Here is a 19,760-nt window from a genome sequence, read left to right as displayed (position 1 = left end):
GTACTGGCACACGGTAGGCGCTTAATAAGTGCCTGTAGGACTGGCTTGGCCGCGGGGGTGGGGCGGTTAGGAGGCGTGGCGCTGCTGGCGATCCCGCGCAGATTGGTGCCCCCCTCATCCCTCGGGCAGTTCCCGCCCGTGGGGCCTTCTGGGCTTTCGCACAATCGCCGGGCTGCCCCAGAGGACGCCCCGCTCCGTTGCCCCGCGTCTCAGCCCGAGGTCGCGCAGGGGTCCGTGCGCCCGCGTGGCCCTAGCGTCGCCAGACTGCCGGACCCGACGTCTCGCGCCCACGGCTTGGTCACAGTTGCCCTTGGAGACAGGACGCTCTCAGCCCCGGGCATCGGTTCATTCGCCACCTTTGGGAATAGCTGCCCGGGGCTCACCATGGAAGACGACCAGCCGCAGGATGAGAAAAAGAGCCAGTCCCGCAGGCAGAGCCTGGAGGCGCGGGAGGCGCAGGACAGGCGTCGCACTCAGTCCCAGACCCCATCGGGGACGGGGCCCGCTGATGTTTCAGCCCGCGGGTCCCGAGGCAGCCTGGGGGCGCCGGGGTCCCAAGGCAGCCCGGGACTGCCATTGTCCCAAAAGAGCTCGGGGGCGCCAGGGTCCCAAGTCAGCCTGGGGGCGGCAGGTGAAGAAGCAGCGGAGGGCGAGCCGACGGAAAGCGCCTCCCAGCTGGAGTCAGAGAGCCTGCATCATCTGATGGGTTTTGTTTCGACCCATGTCAGCCTGCCCGAGACCTATGCCCCCACGGATGGTTCTCGGTTTGGGCCCTATCAGCCAATGGACGTGGGCAGCGACACGTTTCAGCCCGAACCGGTGTTGTCTAACAGCAGCTTCCTGGAGGAGGACGACGGGTCCCACGGTCCCTACACCGTGGACGACCCCCTATTCCGAGGATCTCGTGTGGAGCCCAGCTTCGGGCCCTTGGACTACGAGCTTCCCGAGCCCGAGCCCCGGGAATTGATGATACAGAACGCCAAAGCCTACCTGCTGAAGACCAGCGTCAAGTGTGACCTCAGCCTGTGAGATGTGGGCAGCCCCAGGCCTGTCCAGGGAAGGCCTGTGGAGCCTTAAACCACCACCCTCCGCTTCCCATTAGACAAAATCCGGAACAGACCCAAGGAAGGGACGGGATTTGTCCAAGGTCACACAATCTATGGGTCCATCGGTCAGGACTCGGGCTTGGAGAGCCTTAGGGGCAGTGGGTCTATGAGACAAGCTGGTCCTGGGGTCAGAGGACCCCCTCCCACACTTCTAGCTGTGTAACCTTGGGAAAGCACCCTCTTCCACAAGCCCCAGTTTCTGAGTCTGTGAAAGGATTATTGTTAGGAGCTATTGTCCTGAGAGCTTTAGAAACAGTAGGACATGATTGCCATGGCCAAGACTTGAGGCCAAAATGAGTCTTAGAGACCATTTTGTTAGAATACAAGCCCCTCTCATTTTGCAGAGAGAGAAACGGAAGCCCCCGACCTGCTCCTTCACTCCACCCACACCAAGCTCAGGCCCTGATCTCATCATCATCACCCATAAGTGTCCAGAGTACATAACTCTGAAATGCCCCTTTCTGACCATAAGTCAGCTCCTGTCATTACTTGGTACCTTGTTTTTTTTTGTTTTTGTTTTTGTTAAGGCAATTGGGGTTAAGTGACTTGCCCAGGGTCATACTGCTATTACGTGTCAAGTGTTTGGTCTAAGGTCGGATTTGAACTCAGATCCTCCTGACTTCAGGGTCGGTGCTCTATACACTGTGCCACCTACCTGCCCCTTGGCACCTTGTTCTTCACCTGTCATGAACCTCTTCACCACCTGTGACCTTGCCTCTCCCTCTGCCCTCACACCACCACACCAACTCTGGTTTCCCTTTTCTGCCCTCCCAATATTGTTCCTCTGTCTGTCCTCTCTCTCTGTGAACCATTTGCCTTGTCCTGTGGCCACACTGACCCTGGGTCCCCCTCCCATCCACCTTTCCCACGCCGGTTCCCTTGCTGTAGAAAGGTGCTCCAAGCCAGCTGGGTCCACCGTCAATGGATGCCGCCCAACCTCAATCGGGCCTTCCCAGGTGCCAAGCAATCCTTTTGTTCTCTCCTAATTAACTTTCCATCCCACTCCCCACCCTGGCTGTCCCACAGCGCCTTCCCACAAGTTTTCCACACCGTCCATCCTCTCCCTTCTCGATTAGCAGAAGACCTAAATGAGAAAACAGGTTGTCCATGATGAACTCCCTTTTCTCCCCTATTGCTGCACTTTAAAATTCCTTGACATCATCTTCCCCGCTCATTCTTCCCTCCTTTGCCCACTTCTAATGAAGAGGTGATCTTTCTTGATAAGGACGACCTTAATACTTGATCCCATTCTCTCCCATGTGCCCCAGCAGCCCACCTCCTCAAATCCATCTCCCTGAAAGCTTCAATTTGCCCCTATTTACTGGTTCCTTCCCTGCTGCCTACAAACATAGCCAAGTTAAAAAAAAAAAAAACCTTTTCCCAAGATAGAATCCTATATTCCCTGAAAAAATGTGTCTGCATTGCCTCTTGCCATTTCCTTTGTCATTCCGTTGCAACCTGATTTCCAGTTTCACCACTTCAGTGGGACTTCTCTCTCTGAGGTTACCGGATCTCTTCATTGCTCTTTTGAATGAATACTGATCACCCTCTCCGCTCCCTGGGTCTCCTGGGTCTTCTTCTCTCTAGGCCATCTTCCTGTCCCAATTGTGGGGGTGCCTTGAAGGATCTGTCCTGCACCCTTGTTGGACATCCCTCATCAGTTGCTATGGGCTCAGTTATCATCTCCATCCGGATGACCCCCAGGTGGATCTGTCCTGCCCTAACCTCTCTCCTGAGCTAGCCTATCACTGACTGCCTCTCGGACGTCTCAAGCTGGATGTCCTCTAGGCATGTCCTACACAAACACTTCCAACATGTAGTCCCCAACCCAGCTCTCGTTTCCATTTTCCTCATTTTCTTGGGGGCACCATCATCCTCCCAGTCACCAAAGTTCCCGACCCTCAGTGTCATACTGGGTTCTGCACTGTCCCTTGCTCCCCATAGCCAGACAATCGCCAAATCTTAGCGAGCCTCCTCCCTCGATGATCTAGCCCCTTCTCTCTACTCATATGGCCACTCCTGCAGTTTAGTCTTTCCTTAACCTCTTGTCTAGACTCTTGTAACAACTCCCAGCTTCTGGCCTTTCTCTTCCCCAATCTATGCTCCATGAAGCTTTCAAAACACCTCCTAAAGCCCACCTGTGTCACTCCCCTGCTCAAGCAATCTCCATGGCTCCCTATTACTCCTAGGGTCAAATACATCTGGCATCCCAAGCCCTTTATGATGTGGCTTTTGTCCGGCTTTCCAGTCATACACAATCTAATTTCTCTTTGCTCACTCTACATTCAATTCAGTTCAACAACACTCCTTAAGGTGCCAGCCATCAAAAGGACACATTCCCACACCGACCTACTTGCTAACCCCCAAACATTCCAAATCTTTGCATCGTCTATCCGCCATACCCAGAGTGCCCTCCCTGCTCACCTCTGCCCCTCAGAATCCCAGGCTTCCCTCTGTGCTGCCTCAAGGTGTCCTCCAACCCTCCCTCCTCCTCAAATTATCCTGTGTATCTGTTCACATGCCTCATTCCCTCCCCCTGCCTCCTCCCTGAGGACAGGCACTGGCTTTTTGTTGTGTCTTAGCACCTGGCAGAATGCCTTGTATACAGAAAGGGTTTAATAAATGCTTCTTAGATTGGAATGGATTAGAAAGAAACTGGCCAGGTGAGCCAGGGCTCCTGCCTTCCAGCCTACGGAGCTTTCTACCCTTCCCTGGGAGGACAGTTCTGTCTGATCTTTAAAAACACTTCTTATTCATCACAGTTTGGTGTCAAGAACACCTTATGTGAAGTCAAAGGATCCTGTCCTGGCTGCTGAGACTTGTGTGGCCTGGGGCAAGTCCCCTCCCCTCCCCTGCCCTGGTCTCAGTTTCCCCGTCTGTAACATCATGGGGTTGTGTTGCAAGGCCCTTATGTCCTCCCCACAGCCCTAGGAGGGAGGGTTTGTTATCAACCCATCTTACAGGAGGGAAAACTGAGGTCCAGAAGAGGAAGAGGCTTGAATGAAGTCACACAGCAGGCTTGGGAGGAGATTGGGCAGGCCTAGAACCTGGGTCCCATGACTCAGCCTGTCTCTTTCCACTGTTCTGGGAAGCCCGGGTCTGGTCAGGAAGGCAGAACTAACTCTTTGTCCTCTCCTCTCTTCTCTCTCTCTCTTCTCTTCTCTTCTCTCTCTCTCTCCCTCTCCCTCTCTCTCTCTTCCTCTCCCTCTCTCTCTCTCCCTCTCCCTCTCTCTCTCCCTCCCTCTCCTCTCTTCTCTGTCTCTGTCTCCTCTCCTCTCTTCTCTTCTCTTTCTCCTCTCCTCTTCTCTCTTTCTCTCTCTCTCTCTCTCCTCTCTCTCTCTCTCTCCTCTCTTCTCTCCATGTCTCTCTGCCTCTCTCTGTCTCTCTTTCTCTTTCTGTATGTGTCTCTGTCTCTTGAGCAGGTAAAACCTCCATAGAGGTAAAACCTCAGGTAAGGGATAGCTAAGCCCTAACACACAGGAAGAAAACTCAGATGCTGTGAGGCCTTAACATGCACTGAAGGGAGTAAAGGCGAAAGGATGGTGTGGGAAGGCATTCTAGGTGTCCAGAATGGCCAGGTCAAAGACTCGGAGGTGAGAAAGAGCCTAGCATAGAAAAGATTGGCAATAGCTGATTTTAGATTTACAAGGCACATGAGGTGGGCACGTGATTCCCAGACCCTAAATGAAGGTGGTCTGGTCTCAAGCCTTGGTTCTGCTCTTATCTTCCTGCGGAACCTGGAGCAAATCCAGATGAGGGGGAGGGCTCCGTTCTGTATGTCCTGGCACTGGAGTCAAAGAGCTTGGGTTTGAATATTTGCTGCTTTCACTGTGTGGCCTTGGGCATGTCCCTTACTTTCTCTGGACCTTAATTAAAAGAGCCAGACCAGAGCTGACCTCTGGGATCCTTTCTGACAATGAGCCTTTCATCACTAACCTAAGATGCCCGGGTGCTGGCCTCATGGGGGAGAAGGGTCATGTAGGGACTTGGGGGGAAAGAGGTCAGGGCTAGGCTGTGGGAGCTCCAAGCGTCAGGCTAAGGAGTCTGGACTGGATCCCATAGGCCATGGGGAGCCAGGAGGAGCCATGATGAATGCCCAATCCCTACAGTCCCCTTGCCTCCTGACCACAGCCCCCGCCTCCCTTCCCTGAGCCTGCTATGTGGGGAGGGGGTGCCTAGCCCTGTGCTCTCAGAGCCCCTGTCCTTGCAGGTACGAGCACCTGGTGAACTTGCTGACCAAGATCCTGAACGAGCGGCCCGAGGACCCCCTGGCCATCTTGGAGTCCATGAACCGGACCGTGCAGCAGGACTGGTTCCACAAGAAGCTGGATACCCTGAGGGACGACCCCGAGATGCAGCCCACCTATGAGATGGCCGAGAAGCAAAAGATCCTGTTCCTGCGTGGGGCGGGAGAGGGCGAGCAGGAGATGGAGGAGGAGATAGTAAGTACGCTAGCCCATCCCCAGCCCCTGCCTGACCCAGCTGTGCCCCAGGGGACAGGGCAAGGGGGCATGAGGGCCACATTTGGGACATGGCAGCTGAGACCTTACACACACACACACACACACACACACACACACACACACACAAGGCATGTGTATGCGCACACATACGTGCATTACTCATGTATGCACATACATGTACAAATACACCACACATGTACACAATGTATTATGCATCACACAAATGCTACACACATGTGCACACACATATGTGGTACATACAAACACTGTATACACATGCATCGCCAGTACACTGCACTACATATATGCATTGTGCAATATATGCACACGTACATGTGCACACACATGCACAATACACATATACACACACACAGAGTTTTAAGGCTTATCTCAAACTCAGAGACCATCTAGTCCAACCCTTTCATGTTACACATGTGGAAACTGAGGCCCAGGGAGGTTCTGTGATTTGTTCAGGGTCATACAGGTAGTATGACCATCCATCCTCCAAATACCTTCAGTGAGATAATATTTGTAAGGCAGTTAGCTCAGTGCCTGGCACACAGTAGGTGTTATATAAATGCTCATTCCCTTTCCTTCCCTTCCCTTCTCTGTGCTGAATATAGGAATTCCACCAATTCACCTTGGCAAAATCAGTGTCCCTTCTCTGACCGCCATCTCCTCAGCTGTAAAATGAAGGGGGTGACCTAGAGCAGGTCAGGGCTTTCATTTCACTGTTTGAAAGTCTTCCCAGCTCTGACATTCCAACGTTCCTTCCAGTCTTGACATTCCATGTTTAAATTCTAAAATCAAGGAGAGACCATGACGAGAGAGTAGAAAAGACTTTTTTTCTTTCTGAACCACTTTATTTTTTAAAATGATATTTTAGGGGCAGCTAGGTGGCGCAGTGGATAGAGCTCTGGCCTTGGAGTCAAGAGGATCTGACTTACAATCTGACCTCAGACATATAACATTCACTAGCTGTGTGACCCTGGGCAAGTCACTAAAAAAAAGTAAAAATAAAATGATATTTTATTTCCCCTCAATTACATGTAAAAATAATTTTTAATATTATTTTTAAAAAATTTTGAGTTTCAAATTTTCTGCCTCCTTCCCCTCTCCCCTCCCTGAGATGGTTATTTTTTGGGTTTGTTTTTTTTTTAGGCAATGGGATTAAGTGACTTGCCCAGGGTCACACAGCTAGTGAGTGTTATGTGTCTGAGGCCATATTTGAACTCAGGTCCTCCTGACTACAGGGTTGGTGCTCTATTTACTGTACCACCTAGCTGCCCTTCCCTCCCTGAGATGGTAAGCATTAGATATAGGTTGTACATGTACAGTCATACAAAACATATTTCCATATTAGTCATATTGTAAAAGAAGACACAAACAAAGCAAAACAAAAAAGTATGCTTTGATCTGCATTCAGACTCCATCAGTTCTTTCTCTGGTGGTGGAGAGCATTTTTCATCATGAGTCCTTTGGAACTGTCTTGTACCATTGTATTGCTGAGAATAGCTAAGTCATTCACAGCTGATTATCTACAATGTTTCTGTTGCTGTGTACAATGTTCTGGTTCTGCTCACTTCACTCTGCATCAGTTCATGTAAGTCTTTCCGGGTTTTTCTAAAATCATCCTGCTCATCATTTCTCATAGCACAATAGTATTCCATCACATTCATATACCACAACTTGCTCAGCCATTCCCCAATTAATGGGCATCCCCTCAATTTCCAGTTCCTTGCCACCACAAAAAGAGCTGCTGTAAATATTTTTGTAGAAAAAGTTCCTCCCCTCCCCTCCTTTTTTTTTTTTTAAATCTCTTTGGGATATAGACCTAGTAGTGGTATTGCTGGGTCAAAGGGTATACACAATTTTATAGCCCTTTGGGCATAGTTCCAAATTGTTCTCCAGAATGGTTGGATCAGTTCACAACTCCACCAACAGTACATTAGTGTTCCAATTTTCCCACATCTTTTCCAATATTTATCATTTTCCTGTTTTGTCATGTTAGCCAATTTGATAGGTGTGATATGGTATCTCAGAGTCATTTTAATTTGCATTTCTCTAATCAATAGTGATTTAGAGCATTTTTTTATTTGATTATAGATAGCTTTGATTTCTTTGTCTGAAGACAAAGTTCATATCCTTTGACCATCTACCAGTTGGGGAATGACTTGTATTCACATAAATTTGACTCAGTTCTCTATATATTTGAGAAATGAGGCCTTTATCAGAGACACTGGCTGTAAAGATTATTTCCCAGCTTTCTGTTTTCCTCCTAATCTTGGTTGCATTGGTTTTGTTTGTGTAAAACTTTTAAAAGTTAATATAATCCAAATTATCCATTTTACATCTAATAATGCTCTCTAACTCTTGTTTGGCCACAAATTCTTCCCTTCTCCATAGATCTGACAGGTATACTATTTCATGCTCTCGTAATTTATTTATGGTATCACCCTTTATGTCTGAATCACGTACCCACGTTGACCTTATCCTTGGTGTATGGTGTGAGAAGTTGGGCCATACCTAGTTTCTGCCGTACTGTTTTCCAATTTTCCCAATAGTTTTTGTCAAATAGTGACTTCTTGTCCCAAAAGCTTGGATCTTTGGGTTTATCAAATATTAGATTACTGAATTTACTACTGTCTCTTGTGTACCTCACCTATTCCACTGATCCACCACTCTATTTCTTAGTCAGTGCTAGATTGTTTAGATAATTACCATTTTATAACATAATTTGAGATCTGGTACAGCTAGGTCACCTTCCTTCACATTCTTTTTTCATAATTCCATTGATATTCTTGACCTTTTGTTCTAATAGATGAATTTTGTTATTATTTCTTTCAGCTCTATAAAATAATTTTTGATAGTTTGGTATGGCACTGAATAAGTAAATTAATTTAGGTAGAATTATTGTTTTTATCTTATTGGCTTGGCCTACCCATGAGCAATTGATATTTTTCCAATTGTTTAGATCTGACTTTATCTGTGTGAAAAGTGTTTTGTAATTATGTTCATATACTTCTTGGGTTTGTCTTGGCATGTAGACTCCCAAGAATTTTATATTGTCTACAATTATTTTAAATGGAATTTACCTTCCCATCTGTTGCTGCTGGACTTTGTTGGTAGCATAGAGAAATGCTGGTGATTTGTGTGGGTTTATTTTATATCCTGCAGTTTTGCTAAAGTTAATTATTTCAACCAGTTGTTTTGTTGTGGTGATTGATTCTTTAGGATTCTCTAAGTATATACCATCATATCATCTACAAAGAGTGATAGTTTTGTTTCTTTGTTGCCTATTCTAATTCCTTCAATTTCTTTTTCTCCTCATTACTAACATTTCTAGTACAATATTGAATAATAATGGTGGCCACGGGCATCCTTGCTTCACCCCTGATCTTATTGGAAAAGCTTCTAGCTTATTCCTATTACAGATCATGCTTGCTGATGGCTTTGGATGGATACTACTTATCATTTTAAGGAAAGCTCCATTTATTCCTATGCTTTCTAATGTTTTTAATAGGAATGGGTGTTGTGTTGTGTTAAAAAGCTTTTTCTGTGTCTATTAAGATAATCATTTGATTTCTATTGGTTTTGCTATTGCTATGGTCAATCATGCTGATAGTTTTCCTAATATTGAACCTGCCCTGCATTCCTGGTATTAATCTCATCTGGTCATAGTGTAAGATTCTTGTGATATATTGCTGTAATCTCCTTGCTAGTATTTTATTTAAAAATTTTGCATTCATTAGGGAAGCTGGTCTACAGTTTCCTTTCTCTGTTTTGGCTTCTCCTGGTTTAGGTACTAGCACCATATTTGTGTCATAAAAAGAATTTGGTAGGATTCCTTCTTTGCCTATTTTTCCAAATAGTTTACATAGTACTGGAATTTTTTGTATTCTTTAAGTGTTTGGTAGAATTCACCTGTGAATCCATCTGGCCCTGGGGATTTTTTCTTAGGAAATTCATTGATGGGCTTGTTCAATTTCCTTTTCTAAGATAGGGTTCTTTAAGTACTCTATTTCCTTTTCCGTCAATCTAAGCAATTCATATTTTTATAAATATTCATCCATTTAACGTAGATTGTCAAATTTATTGGCATATAATTGGGCAAAATAGCTCCTAATAATCGTTTTAGTTTCTTCCTCATTGGCAGTAAATTCATCCTTTTCATTTATGATGCTGGTGATTTGGTTTTCTTTCTTTTTTTTTTAAATCAGATTAACCAATGGTTCATCTATTTTATTGATTTTTTTTCATAAAACCAGACCCTGGTTTTATTTATTAGTTCAATGCTTTTCTTACTTTCAATTTTATTAATCTCTCCTTTGATTGTCAGGATTTTCAATTTGGTGTTTAATTGGAAAACATCATATTCCAAGCCTTCCAGTCTTTTAACATAGAAGCTGCTAAATCCTGTGTAATATTGACTGTGGCTCTACAATATTTGAATTGTTTCTTTCTGGCTGCTTGTAGTATTTTCTCCTTGACCTGAGAGTTCTGGGATTTGGCTATGATACTGCTGGGAGTTTTCATTTTGAGATCTCTTTAGGAGGTGATTGGTGGATTCTTTCCATTTCTATTTTACCCTCCGGTTCTAGAGTATCAGGGCAGTTTTCCTTGATAATTTCTTGAAAGATGATGTCTAGGCTCTTTCTTATTTTATCATAGCTTTCAAATAGTCCAGTAATTATTAAATTATCTCTTTTGTATCAATTTTCCAGGTCAGTTGTTTTTTTCAATGAGATAGTTCACGTTTTCTTCTTTTTTTTTCTTCTTCTGATTTATGTCTTATTGTATCTTGATGTCTCATGTCTCACTAACTTCCATGTTCCCAATTCTAATTTTTAAGGAATTATTTTTCTTCAGTGATCTTTTTTCTATTTATTTATCCAGTTCTATTTTTCAAGGAGTTGTTTTATTCAGTGAATTTTTGTACATCTTTTTCTATTTTTGTGCTTCCTTTACCAAGCTGTTGACTCTTTTTTCATGATTCTCTTTCAACACTCTCATTTCTTCTGCCAATTTTTCTTCTCCCTCACTTACTTGATTTTTAAAATCCTTTTTGAGCATTTCCAAGAGTTCTTTTTGGACCTGCGATCTAGTCAAAATTTTTTTTGAGGCTTCATAGGTAGACATTTTTACATTGCTGTCCTTTTCTGAATTTGTGTTTTAACCTTCCCTGTCACCTAGTAACTTTCCATGGCCAGGCTCATTTTTGAAGGGTTGTTTTTGCCTAGTTTTTCTAGCCTATTTTGTGACTTTTAAAGTTGGGATCAGTCCTGGGTTGGAGAGGGCACTGTCCCAAGCTTCTTGCACTAGGGGCATGGGCCTGGCGACTGGCCTGCTGCACAGGGCCACGGACCCTTGCTGCTGACGTGCACCAGGGCTCGGGACCTGTCTGCCGGCATGCTGGGGTATGGTCTTCTCCTGGCTTACATAGATGGCATCTGCACTGGATTGCACTCCCCTTTTCCCTGAGTGAGACATACCTTTGTTGCTGACCTTCTAGGTTGTCTTGGGCTGGAAAATTGTTTCACCTCATCTTTTTGTTGGCTCTGCCACTCCAGAATTTGTTTTGAGGCATTATTTTATAGTTGTTTGGAAGTAAATTTTGGAGAATTCAAGTGAGTTCCTGCCTTACTCTGCCAGCTGGAAAAGACTTTTTGGTAAAGGTAGGAATTGAGGGACCAGTAGAATTTAGATAGGCTTAGGGGAATGGGGATGACATTCCAGGCAGGGTGCACTGCTGGAGCAAAGGTGCAAAGGAGATAATAAGCCTGCTGCCCTTGACCAGAGAGCGTAGAGAATCTTTCTGGAGTCAGGGGAGCATACTGGGGACTGTCAGATGAATGTGGAGGGCTTTGGATACTTGGTTTGACTTGCTGTGGGAGGAAAGATGGAAGAAATGATGGTTTCCAAACAGGGAAGGATCTAGGTAAGAGTTGGACTGCAGGGAGACTCTGATAAGATAAACTGAATAAAGATAAATGTAAAGTGCCACCCAGGTTCAAAAATTAACTACACAAGTTAATTCCAGCCCCTTCCCCATTAGACTGTGAGCCGCTTGAGAGCAGGGATTACCTTTTGGCTTTCATTGTATCCCCAGCATTTAGCACAGTGCCTGGCACATAGTAGGTGCTTAATAGTGCTTGTTGAAAACAAATTCAGGTAGAAAATATTGTGAAGATACTCGGAGGGTTTTAATTAGCTGTGAGCTCAACATGAGTAAACAGTCTAACAGGGTACCCACAGATCCTAACATGATCTAAATTCTAACAATCATGGAAGCATGATGAATGAATGAATGAATGAATGAATGAATGAATGAATGAATGAATGAATGAATGAAAAAACATTAAGTGCTTACTCTGTATCAAGTGCTATGCTAAGACTGGAGGGACAAACAGAAAAGCAAAACAGTCCTGTCCTCAGGGAGTTCATAATCTAAATTGAGGAGACAACACATAGAATAGGGTTGAGTTCCAAGAGAGACTGGAAAGGCGCATATATGGAGTTGAAGGATTCGATGGCAGAGCAGCTGGTAAGGCCTAGAGGTCAATGCGATGCATCAGCAGGTCAGAAGGTCCGAAGGGTATATCAGCAGGGCAGATGTAAGGAAGGCCCCGAGGTCCTCTATCTTACATGAAGGATTGTAGTTGGTGACTCCCAGCTAATCCAAACAGAGTGAGCCACTGTGTCTGATTGTCTGATCTTCAGAAGGGGTGGGGGACCCACTGGAGATACCAGCCCACCATCACTGGCAAACAGAGAGTGGGCTGGAGAGTGGCAAGGAGAGGGACTGTGTTCCCTCAGCAGGGTTAATGTCCATCCAGGAGTGGATTGTCGGGAAGATTAGAGAAGATGTTCACAACAAAAGTGCACTGGCCACATTAGCCTTGGTCAGACCCCATCTAGAGGATGGTGTTCAGTTCTGGGCACCAGATTTTAGGAAGGATATTGACCAGGTAGAGCAGGTCCAGAGAATGGTGACAAGGATGGGTGAGGAAGGACTGGAAGCTGCCATTTGAGCTACAGATGTTTAGTGAGGAAAAAAAAAGACTTAGGATAACATGATGGCTGTTTTTAAGCATTTGAGGTTCTATCATGTGGAAAAGAGATTTGAGCTGCTCAGCCTTCATGGGCAGAACTAGAAACTTTTTGTTCAGTCATTCACTTGTGTCTGATTCTTCATGACCCGCGAGGATCATAGCAGACCAATACTGTCCATGGGGTTTTCATGGCCAAGATACCAGAGTGGTTTGTCATTTCCTTTTCCAGTGAATTAAGGCAAACAGAAGTTAAGTGACTTGCCCAGGGTCACACAGCTAGTAAGTATCTGAGGCCGGATTTGAACTCAGGTCTTCCTGACTCCAGGGCCAGTGCTCTATCCACAGAGCTACCTCCAGCACTAGGAGCACTTGGTGGAAATTTCAGAGAAGCCAATTTCATCTTCATGTGAAGACAGATCGCCTAACTGTTGCAGCTAGGCAGAAAAAGAGAGAGAAGTTGCCTTATGGGGTCTATAGGGAATTCTCCCTGGAAGAATTCAGTCCAAGGTTTCATCCTGTAGAAGAGTGCTTCTCAGAATGTGGTCTGATGACCTTTAGGGGTCCCCAGGATCCTTTCAGGGGAATCTCTCCAAAATCCTTTCAGGGGAATCTCCTCAAATCCTTTCAGGGGATCCAATAGGTCAAAACTATTTCCATATTAATACTAAGATATTTTCATTTCTAATACAGTAAATATAGATATCACCCACATAGACAAAAGTTCTTTGAGGGAGAGCCTTAATAATTTTAAAGAGTGTAAAGGGGTCCAGAGACTAAAAAGTTTGACAACTGCTGCTGCTGTAGAGGAAATTTTTTTTAAATTGGTTTAATTATGGGCTTTGATAGATGCACACACATATGCATGCACATGTGCACATGTACCAGCATTTCTACATGCTAGCAGCACACCAAAGGAGGCTCGTGGATGAAACTGTGAATTTCCATTTCATACTGCTGGCTTTAAAAAGGATGTAATAAGCCAAGATGGCGGACTAAGAGCAGTGACTTGCTTGAGCTCTTCCCCAAACCTCTCCAAATACTGTAAAAAATGACTCTAAACAAATTCTAGAGCAGCAGGGAGTGAAACAAATTTCCAGCCCAAGACAACCTGGATGGTTGATTGGAAAGGCCTGTTGCACTGGGCTGGGAGAGGAGTATAGTTTAGCGTGGACCACTCAGGCAAAGACGGAGCAGGCCTCAAGTTCTATCTGAATCACAGGCAGCTGCAGTGGTTTCCAGACTTCTCAACCCACAAATGCCAAAACAACTTAGAAGGTCAGTGGGAAAGGTGTGTCAGACCTGGGTGAGAGAGGAGTGCAGTCCAGCCCTAGCCCTGGCCCAGCCCTGGGGTGGCAGAGATGGTTGCTGCTTCTGGAGCTCTTGGCTCACAGACAGTGGGGGGATTGAGCAGTTAATCAGAAGGGGATTGCAGGGATCTCTTTGCTGGTGCTGAGGCAAAATTCTCTTGCTTTGCCTGTGCTTGCAATCCTAGGTGGTGGTCCTGGGGTGAGAAGGAGCACTGGCATGGTGGAGCTTATGGTGGCAATAGAGAGGGAATCCCCCTCACAGTTCCAGGACAGAAAAGAGTGCTTGTGGTCACTCACAGACCAGAGCACAGGCCAGAAAAGGAGTAAACACCTCTCCTTAGATCATACCACCTTGGAAAAACTGAAAATTTACAGGTCCCTAGAAGTATCTCTGAAAACAGCTGCACAAAACCCCTGAAGCTTGGGACAGTACACCCTCCACATTGGAAGCAGAGCTCTACCTTAACAGAGTTAAAAAGTCAAGTAATTGGCTGGGAACATAGGCAAACAGAGAAAAAAACTCAGACTACAGAATCTTATTTTGGTGACAAAGAAGATCAAAACATACACTCAGTAGACGACAAAGCCAAAGCTCCTACCTCCAAAGCCTCCAAGAAAAATATGAATTCATCTCAGGCCATGAAAGAGCTCAAAAAGGATTTGGAAAATCAAATAAGAGAAGTAGAGGAAAAGTTGGGGAGAGAAATGAGAGTGATGCAAGAAAATCATAAAAAAAAAAAGTCAACAGCTTGCTAAAGGACACCCAAAAATACTGAAGAAAATAACACCTTAAAAAATAGACTAACCCAAATAGCAAAAGAGATCCAAAAAGCCAATGAGGAGAATGCCTTAAAAAAGTAGAACTGACCAAATGGAAAAGGAGGTCCAAAAGCTCACTAAAGAAAGTAATCTCTTAAAAATTAGAATGGAGCAAATGGAAGCTATGAGAAAGCAAGAAACTATTAAAACAAAGCCAAAAGAATGAAAAAAATAGAAGACAATGTGAAATATCTCATTGGAAAAACAACTGACCTGGAAAATAGATCCAGGAGAGATAATTTAAAAATTATTAGACTACCTGAATACCATGACCAAAAAAAGAGACTAGACATCATCTTTCAAGAAATTATCAAGGAAAACTGCCCTGATATTTTAGAACCAGAGGGTAAAGTAGAAATTGAAAGAATCCATCAATCACCTCCTGAAAGAGGTCTCAAAAAGAAAATTCCTAGGAATATTATAGCACAATTCCAGAGTTCCCAGGTCAAGGAGAAAATATTGCAAGCAGTCAGAAAGAAACAATTCAAGTATTGTGGAAACACAATCAGTATAACACAAGATTTAGCAGCTTCTACATTAAGGGATCAAAGGGCTTGGAATAGGATATTCCGGAGGTCAAAGAATCTAGGATTAAAACCAAGAATCATCTACCCAGCAAATCTGAGTACAATCCTTCATGGAAAAAATGGACATTCAATGAAATAGAGGACTTTCAAGCATACTTGATGAAAAGACCAGAGCTGAATAGAAAATTTGACTTTCAAATACAAGACTCAAGAGAAGCATGAAAAGGTAAACAGGAAAGAGAAATCATAAAGGACTTATTAAAGTTGAACTGTTTACATTCCTACATGGAAAGATGATATTTGTAACTCATGAGTCCTTTCTCAGTATTAGGGTAGTTGGAGGAAATATATATATATATATATATAGACAGAGGGCACAGGGTGAGTTGAATATGAAGGGCTGATATCTAAAAAAATAAAATTAAAGGGTGAGAGAGGATTGGGAGAAGGAGAAAGGGAAAGGTAGAATTGGGCAAATTATCTCACATAAAAGAGGCAAGAAAAAGCTTTTACAGTGGAGGTGAAGACGGGGGAGGTGAGAGGGAATGAGTGAATCTTACTCTCATTGGATTTGACTTAAGGAGGAAATAACATACTCATTTGGATATGGAAATCTATCTTACCCTACAGGAAAATAATGGAGAAGGGGATAAGAGAGGGAGGGATAATGGAAGGGAAGGCAGATTGGGGAAGGGGGTAATCAGAAGCAAACACTTTTGAGGAGGGACAGGGTCAAAGGAGAGAATAGAATAAAGGGAGGGGTGGGATAGGATGGCGGGAAAGTGAGTCTTTCACAATATGAGTATTATGGAAGTGTTTTACATGACTACACATGTATAACCTATATTGAATTGCTTGCCTTCTCAATGAGGGTGGGTGGGGAGGGAGGAAGGAAAGAATTTAGAACTCAAAGTTTTAAAAACAAATGTTAAAAATTGTTTTTACATGCAACTGGAAAATAAGATATTCAGGCAATGGGGTATAGAAATCTATCCTGCCCTACAGTAAAATAGAAGGGGAAAGGGATGAGAGAAAGGTAGGGGTGACAGAAAGGAGGGCAGATTGGGGGAAGGGGTATTCAGAATGCATGCAATCTTGGAAAGAGATGGGGAGAAAATCTGGAACTCAAAATCTTGTGGAAGTGAATGTTGAAAACTAAAAATTAATTAATTAATTAATAAAAAATACATTTAAAAAAACCTTAAAGTACTACATTAAAAAATGAAAAGGATATAATAAATTCCTCACCTTACTTTGAAAACTACCCGGCTTTTTTTTGCTTCCTTCTGAATATCCTTTTGGTTTCTTCTGTGCATTGTTTCAGAGGCGTTTTTTAATCTTTAGCATCAGTAAATTTAGCTCCGGCGCCTTCCTCGATGAAAAACTGAGAGAAATAAAAGAAAACCAACCCTTGTAACAAATAGGCATAGTCAAGCAGAAAGAAATCCGCCGGGTTGGCTGTGGACTAATACTCCAGTGTCTTGGAGCCCCTGGAGGCCACACTGGGGCCTCCCCACTCCTCCCAGGTCCTCTATAGGCAGGGCAGCTCAGGGCCTGCTTCAGAGCTTGTCGGTGGCCTGCACGGTTTCTTTTCTTTTACATGTTATTGTCTTTGGAGAAATTGTTCTTTTAGTTTTGAGTTTTGCCGGGTCCTTCAGTTCCTACTTCCCAACATTGCCTGAAGTCACCTATTTTGTTATTTCTTGTGACTCAGTAAAATTATGTCACTTTCATTCACAACAACCTTCCCATTGTCTAAGGTGCCTTAAGCTTAGAAATTCTTGCTTCACCCCACCCACCCCACCTCCCTTCCTTCACCATCAAGGACTTTGCTTTACTAGTGTCTATTCCCTCTCTGGTACGATCCTTCTGTAGAAGAGATTGTCCTTCAGGTAAGAGTCTGGCTAGCTGACATATGAATTACTTTCCAGCTCAGAGAGGTTGTGAATATGGGATTCCTGCTGGGATAATCTCTACTCCATATTCTAAGGGCCTCCCAAGCTCTGACATTCCTGTTCTAAGGGCCCTCTCACCTCTGATGTTTCTTGTTCTAAGGACCTTCCCAGTTCTGACATTCCCTATTCTAAGGGCCCTCCTGTTGAGGTCTGAGAGGTACAGAGACCCCTCAAAGACCGAAGTACAGAACAGGGTCGTCTGGAATGAATTCACAGACTCAAGCATTCTTTAAGTCAAGGTGGCAAAGATATATTGTTACACTAAACATTGGGCAAGGATTCTCAAGGAACCTGCCATGGTAGGCAGAGCTCCTTAGGGAACTTGCAACCTAACAGGATTGATGCTAAAGCTTATATAGGAAAAGCAGTGGATAATTAGCAGTGCTAATTAGGTGATAACATACGACCTTGGTCACAGGCATCATTCCCTACTGGAAGGGGGCGGGGCTTCCTAAGGGGTGTATTTTGGTCTGTTATGTCTGTAACAAGATAGTTTTAGGAATTGACATCTATAGCTTGACCTCTGGATCATATATGGTAATCAGTACATGATAGTTTTGTTGATACAAGATAACACAAGGGAAATTCTACAGAGGTCAGCTTGTTCTTGTAACAGGGAGAGGTAGCTTGGCTCACTGGACGCACTCATGGGTTATTGCCAGACAGGGCCCTTGGGCTGGAGGCAAACTGTCAGGGATAGTGTTTATGAGACCAGGCAGAAATTGGAATTCAAGCACAGGCACTCAAACACCCCATCACTCCCAGCTCTGACGGTCCATGTTCTAAGGTTTCCCTCCGGCTCCCACATTCTATACCTAGTCCCTTCCGTGCTGAAGGTTCTGTGTCCTGAAGTCCTTGTAGCCCGTCTGATTCCTCTGTGTGCGTGTGCTACCCTGGTCTGCTACTTTTCTGCAGGAGTCCAGTTTGGGTAAAGTCTACAAGTGCCTTCCAATGAATCCGCAAGCATTTATTAAGTGCCTACTCTGTGCCAAGCACTGGGGAGCTAGAGGGTGATGGGGCGTCAGTCAAGGCAGGAGCAAACCTGGACCCCCTTCCCAGTGTTGGAGAGCAGAGCTGAAGCTGGAGTATCAAGACCCGGGCTTGACCCCAGCCAGCTAGCTGGGGGTCCTTGGTCCATCCATCTTTTCCTCTGTAAACAGGTGGCAAGGGGGCAGGACTGGGCCAGCCGGTCTCTCGGGCGCTCCCCCCCTTTCCCCCTTGGGCCAGCCGGTCTCTCAGGCTCTCCCCCTTCCCTCCTTGGGCTAGCCAGTCTCTCGGGCGCTGCCCCTTCTCCCCTTGGGTCTCTCGGGCGCTCCCCCTTCCCCCCATGGGTCTGGACGCTCCCCCTTCCCCCCGTGGGTCTCTCGGGCGCTCCCCCTTCCCCCTCGGCCGTGCTGTGCCTGGGAGCGGAGCTCTGAGTCGTCCCCCCTCCCCTTCCCCTCTCGCAGACCGAGATCCCGGTGCCCAACATCATCGAGTCGGCCTTCTACTTCGAGCAGGCGGGCGTGGGGCTGAACTCGGACGAAACGTTCCGCATCTTCCTGTCCCTCAAGCAGCTGGTGGAGCAGCAGCCCGTGCAGACGTGCCGCTTCTGGGGCAAGATCCTGGGCCTGCAGCGCAACTACCTGGTGGCCGAGGTGGAGTTCCGCGAGGGCGAGGAGGAGGAGGAAGAGGAGGAGGCCGAGGAGCTGGTGGAGGGGGCGGGCGACGGGATGCAGGGCTTCGGCGAGGAGGAGGGCGAGGAGGACGAGGAGAAGGCGGTGGACGAGCCGCCCAAGCCCACGTGGAAGCCGCCGCCCGTGATCCCCCGCGAGGACAGCCGCACGGGGGCCAACAAGTACCTGTACTTCGTGTGCAACGAGCCCGGGCGTCCCTGGACCAAGCTGCCCCACGTCACGCCCGCGCAGATCGTCAACGCGCGCAAGATCAAGAAGTTCTTCACGGGCAACCTGGACACGCCCATCGTCAGCTACCCGCCCTTCCCGGGCACCGAGGCCAACTACCTGCGGGCGCAGATCGCGCGCATCTCCGCGGGCACCCACGTCAGCCCGCTCGGCTTCTACCAGTTCGGGGAGGAGGAGGACGACGAGGAGGAGGAGGGCGGCGCCGGGCGCGACAGCTACGAGGAGAACCCGGACTTCGAGGGCATCCCCGTGGCAGAGCTCGTGGACTCGCTGGCCAATTGGGTGCACCACACCCAGCACATCCTGCCCCAGGTAGGACGGGGACGGGCGGGGAGGGGCTCGGAGCGGGGCGGGGTGGGGGGGGGGCAGTGGACCTGGGAGCCACCCAACGGCCCGCCCCTTCAGCGACTCACCCGAATCCGATAACCGAGGGAAAGTGCTTTGCCACTTTAAGGAGCCTCGGAAATATAGCCCTTATTAGTACTAGCTATTGCTGCCCGAGGTCACACAGGGAGTAATAGTTGGTGGTGGTGGTGGTAGTAGTAACAGTAGCAGTAGTAGTAGTAGTAGTAGTAGCAGTAGTAGTAGTAGTAGTAGTAGCAGTAGTAGTAGTGACAGTAGTAGTAG

At 46.1% G+C, this 19,760-nt stretch overlaps 1 protein-coding gene across 1 annotated transcript in view; it reads left to right on the top strand.

Annotated features, from left to right (window-relative positions):
* The window catches only part of LOC114030958 (radial spoke head protein 6 homolog A-like), a 44,808-nt gene that overhangs the window by 177 nt on the left and 24,871 nt on the right, over positions 1-19,760 (top strand). The window contains exons 2-4 of the mRNA XM_027845919.1: positions 39-1,025; positions 5,317-5,548; positions 18,678-19,445. Coding sequence (XP_027701720.1) covers positions 39-1,025; positions 5,317-5,548; positions 18,678-19,445 — 1,987 coding nt within the window. The remainder of the gene's footprint in view (positions 1-38; positions 1,026-5,316; positions 5,549-18,677; positions 19,446-19,760) is intronic.

The sequence above is a fragment of the Vombatus ursinus genome, unplaced genomic scaffold (assembly GCF_900497805.2).
Source record: "Vombatus ursinus unplaced genomic scaffold, bare-nosed wombat genome assembly UNPS02015030.1, whole genome shotgun sequence".
NCBI lineage: Eukaryota > Metazoa > Chordata > Mammalia > Diprotodontia > Vombatidae > Vombatus > Vombatus ursinus.
This window is presented reverse-complemented; position numbering and strand designations above follow the sequence as displayed.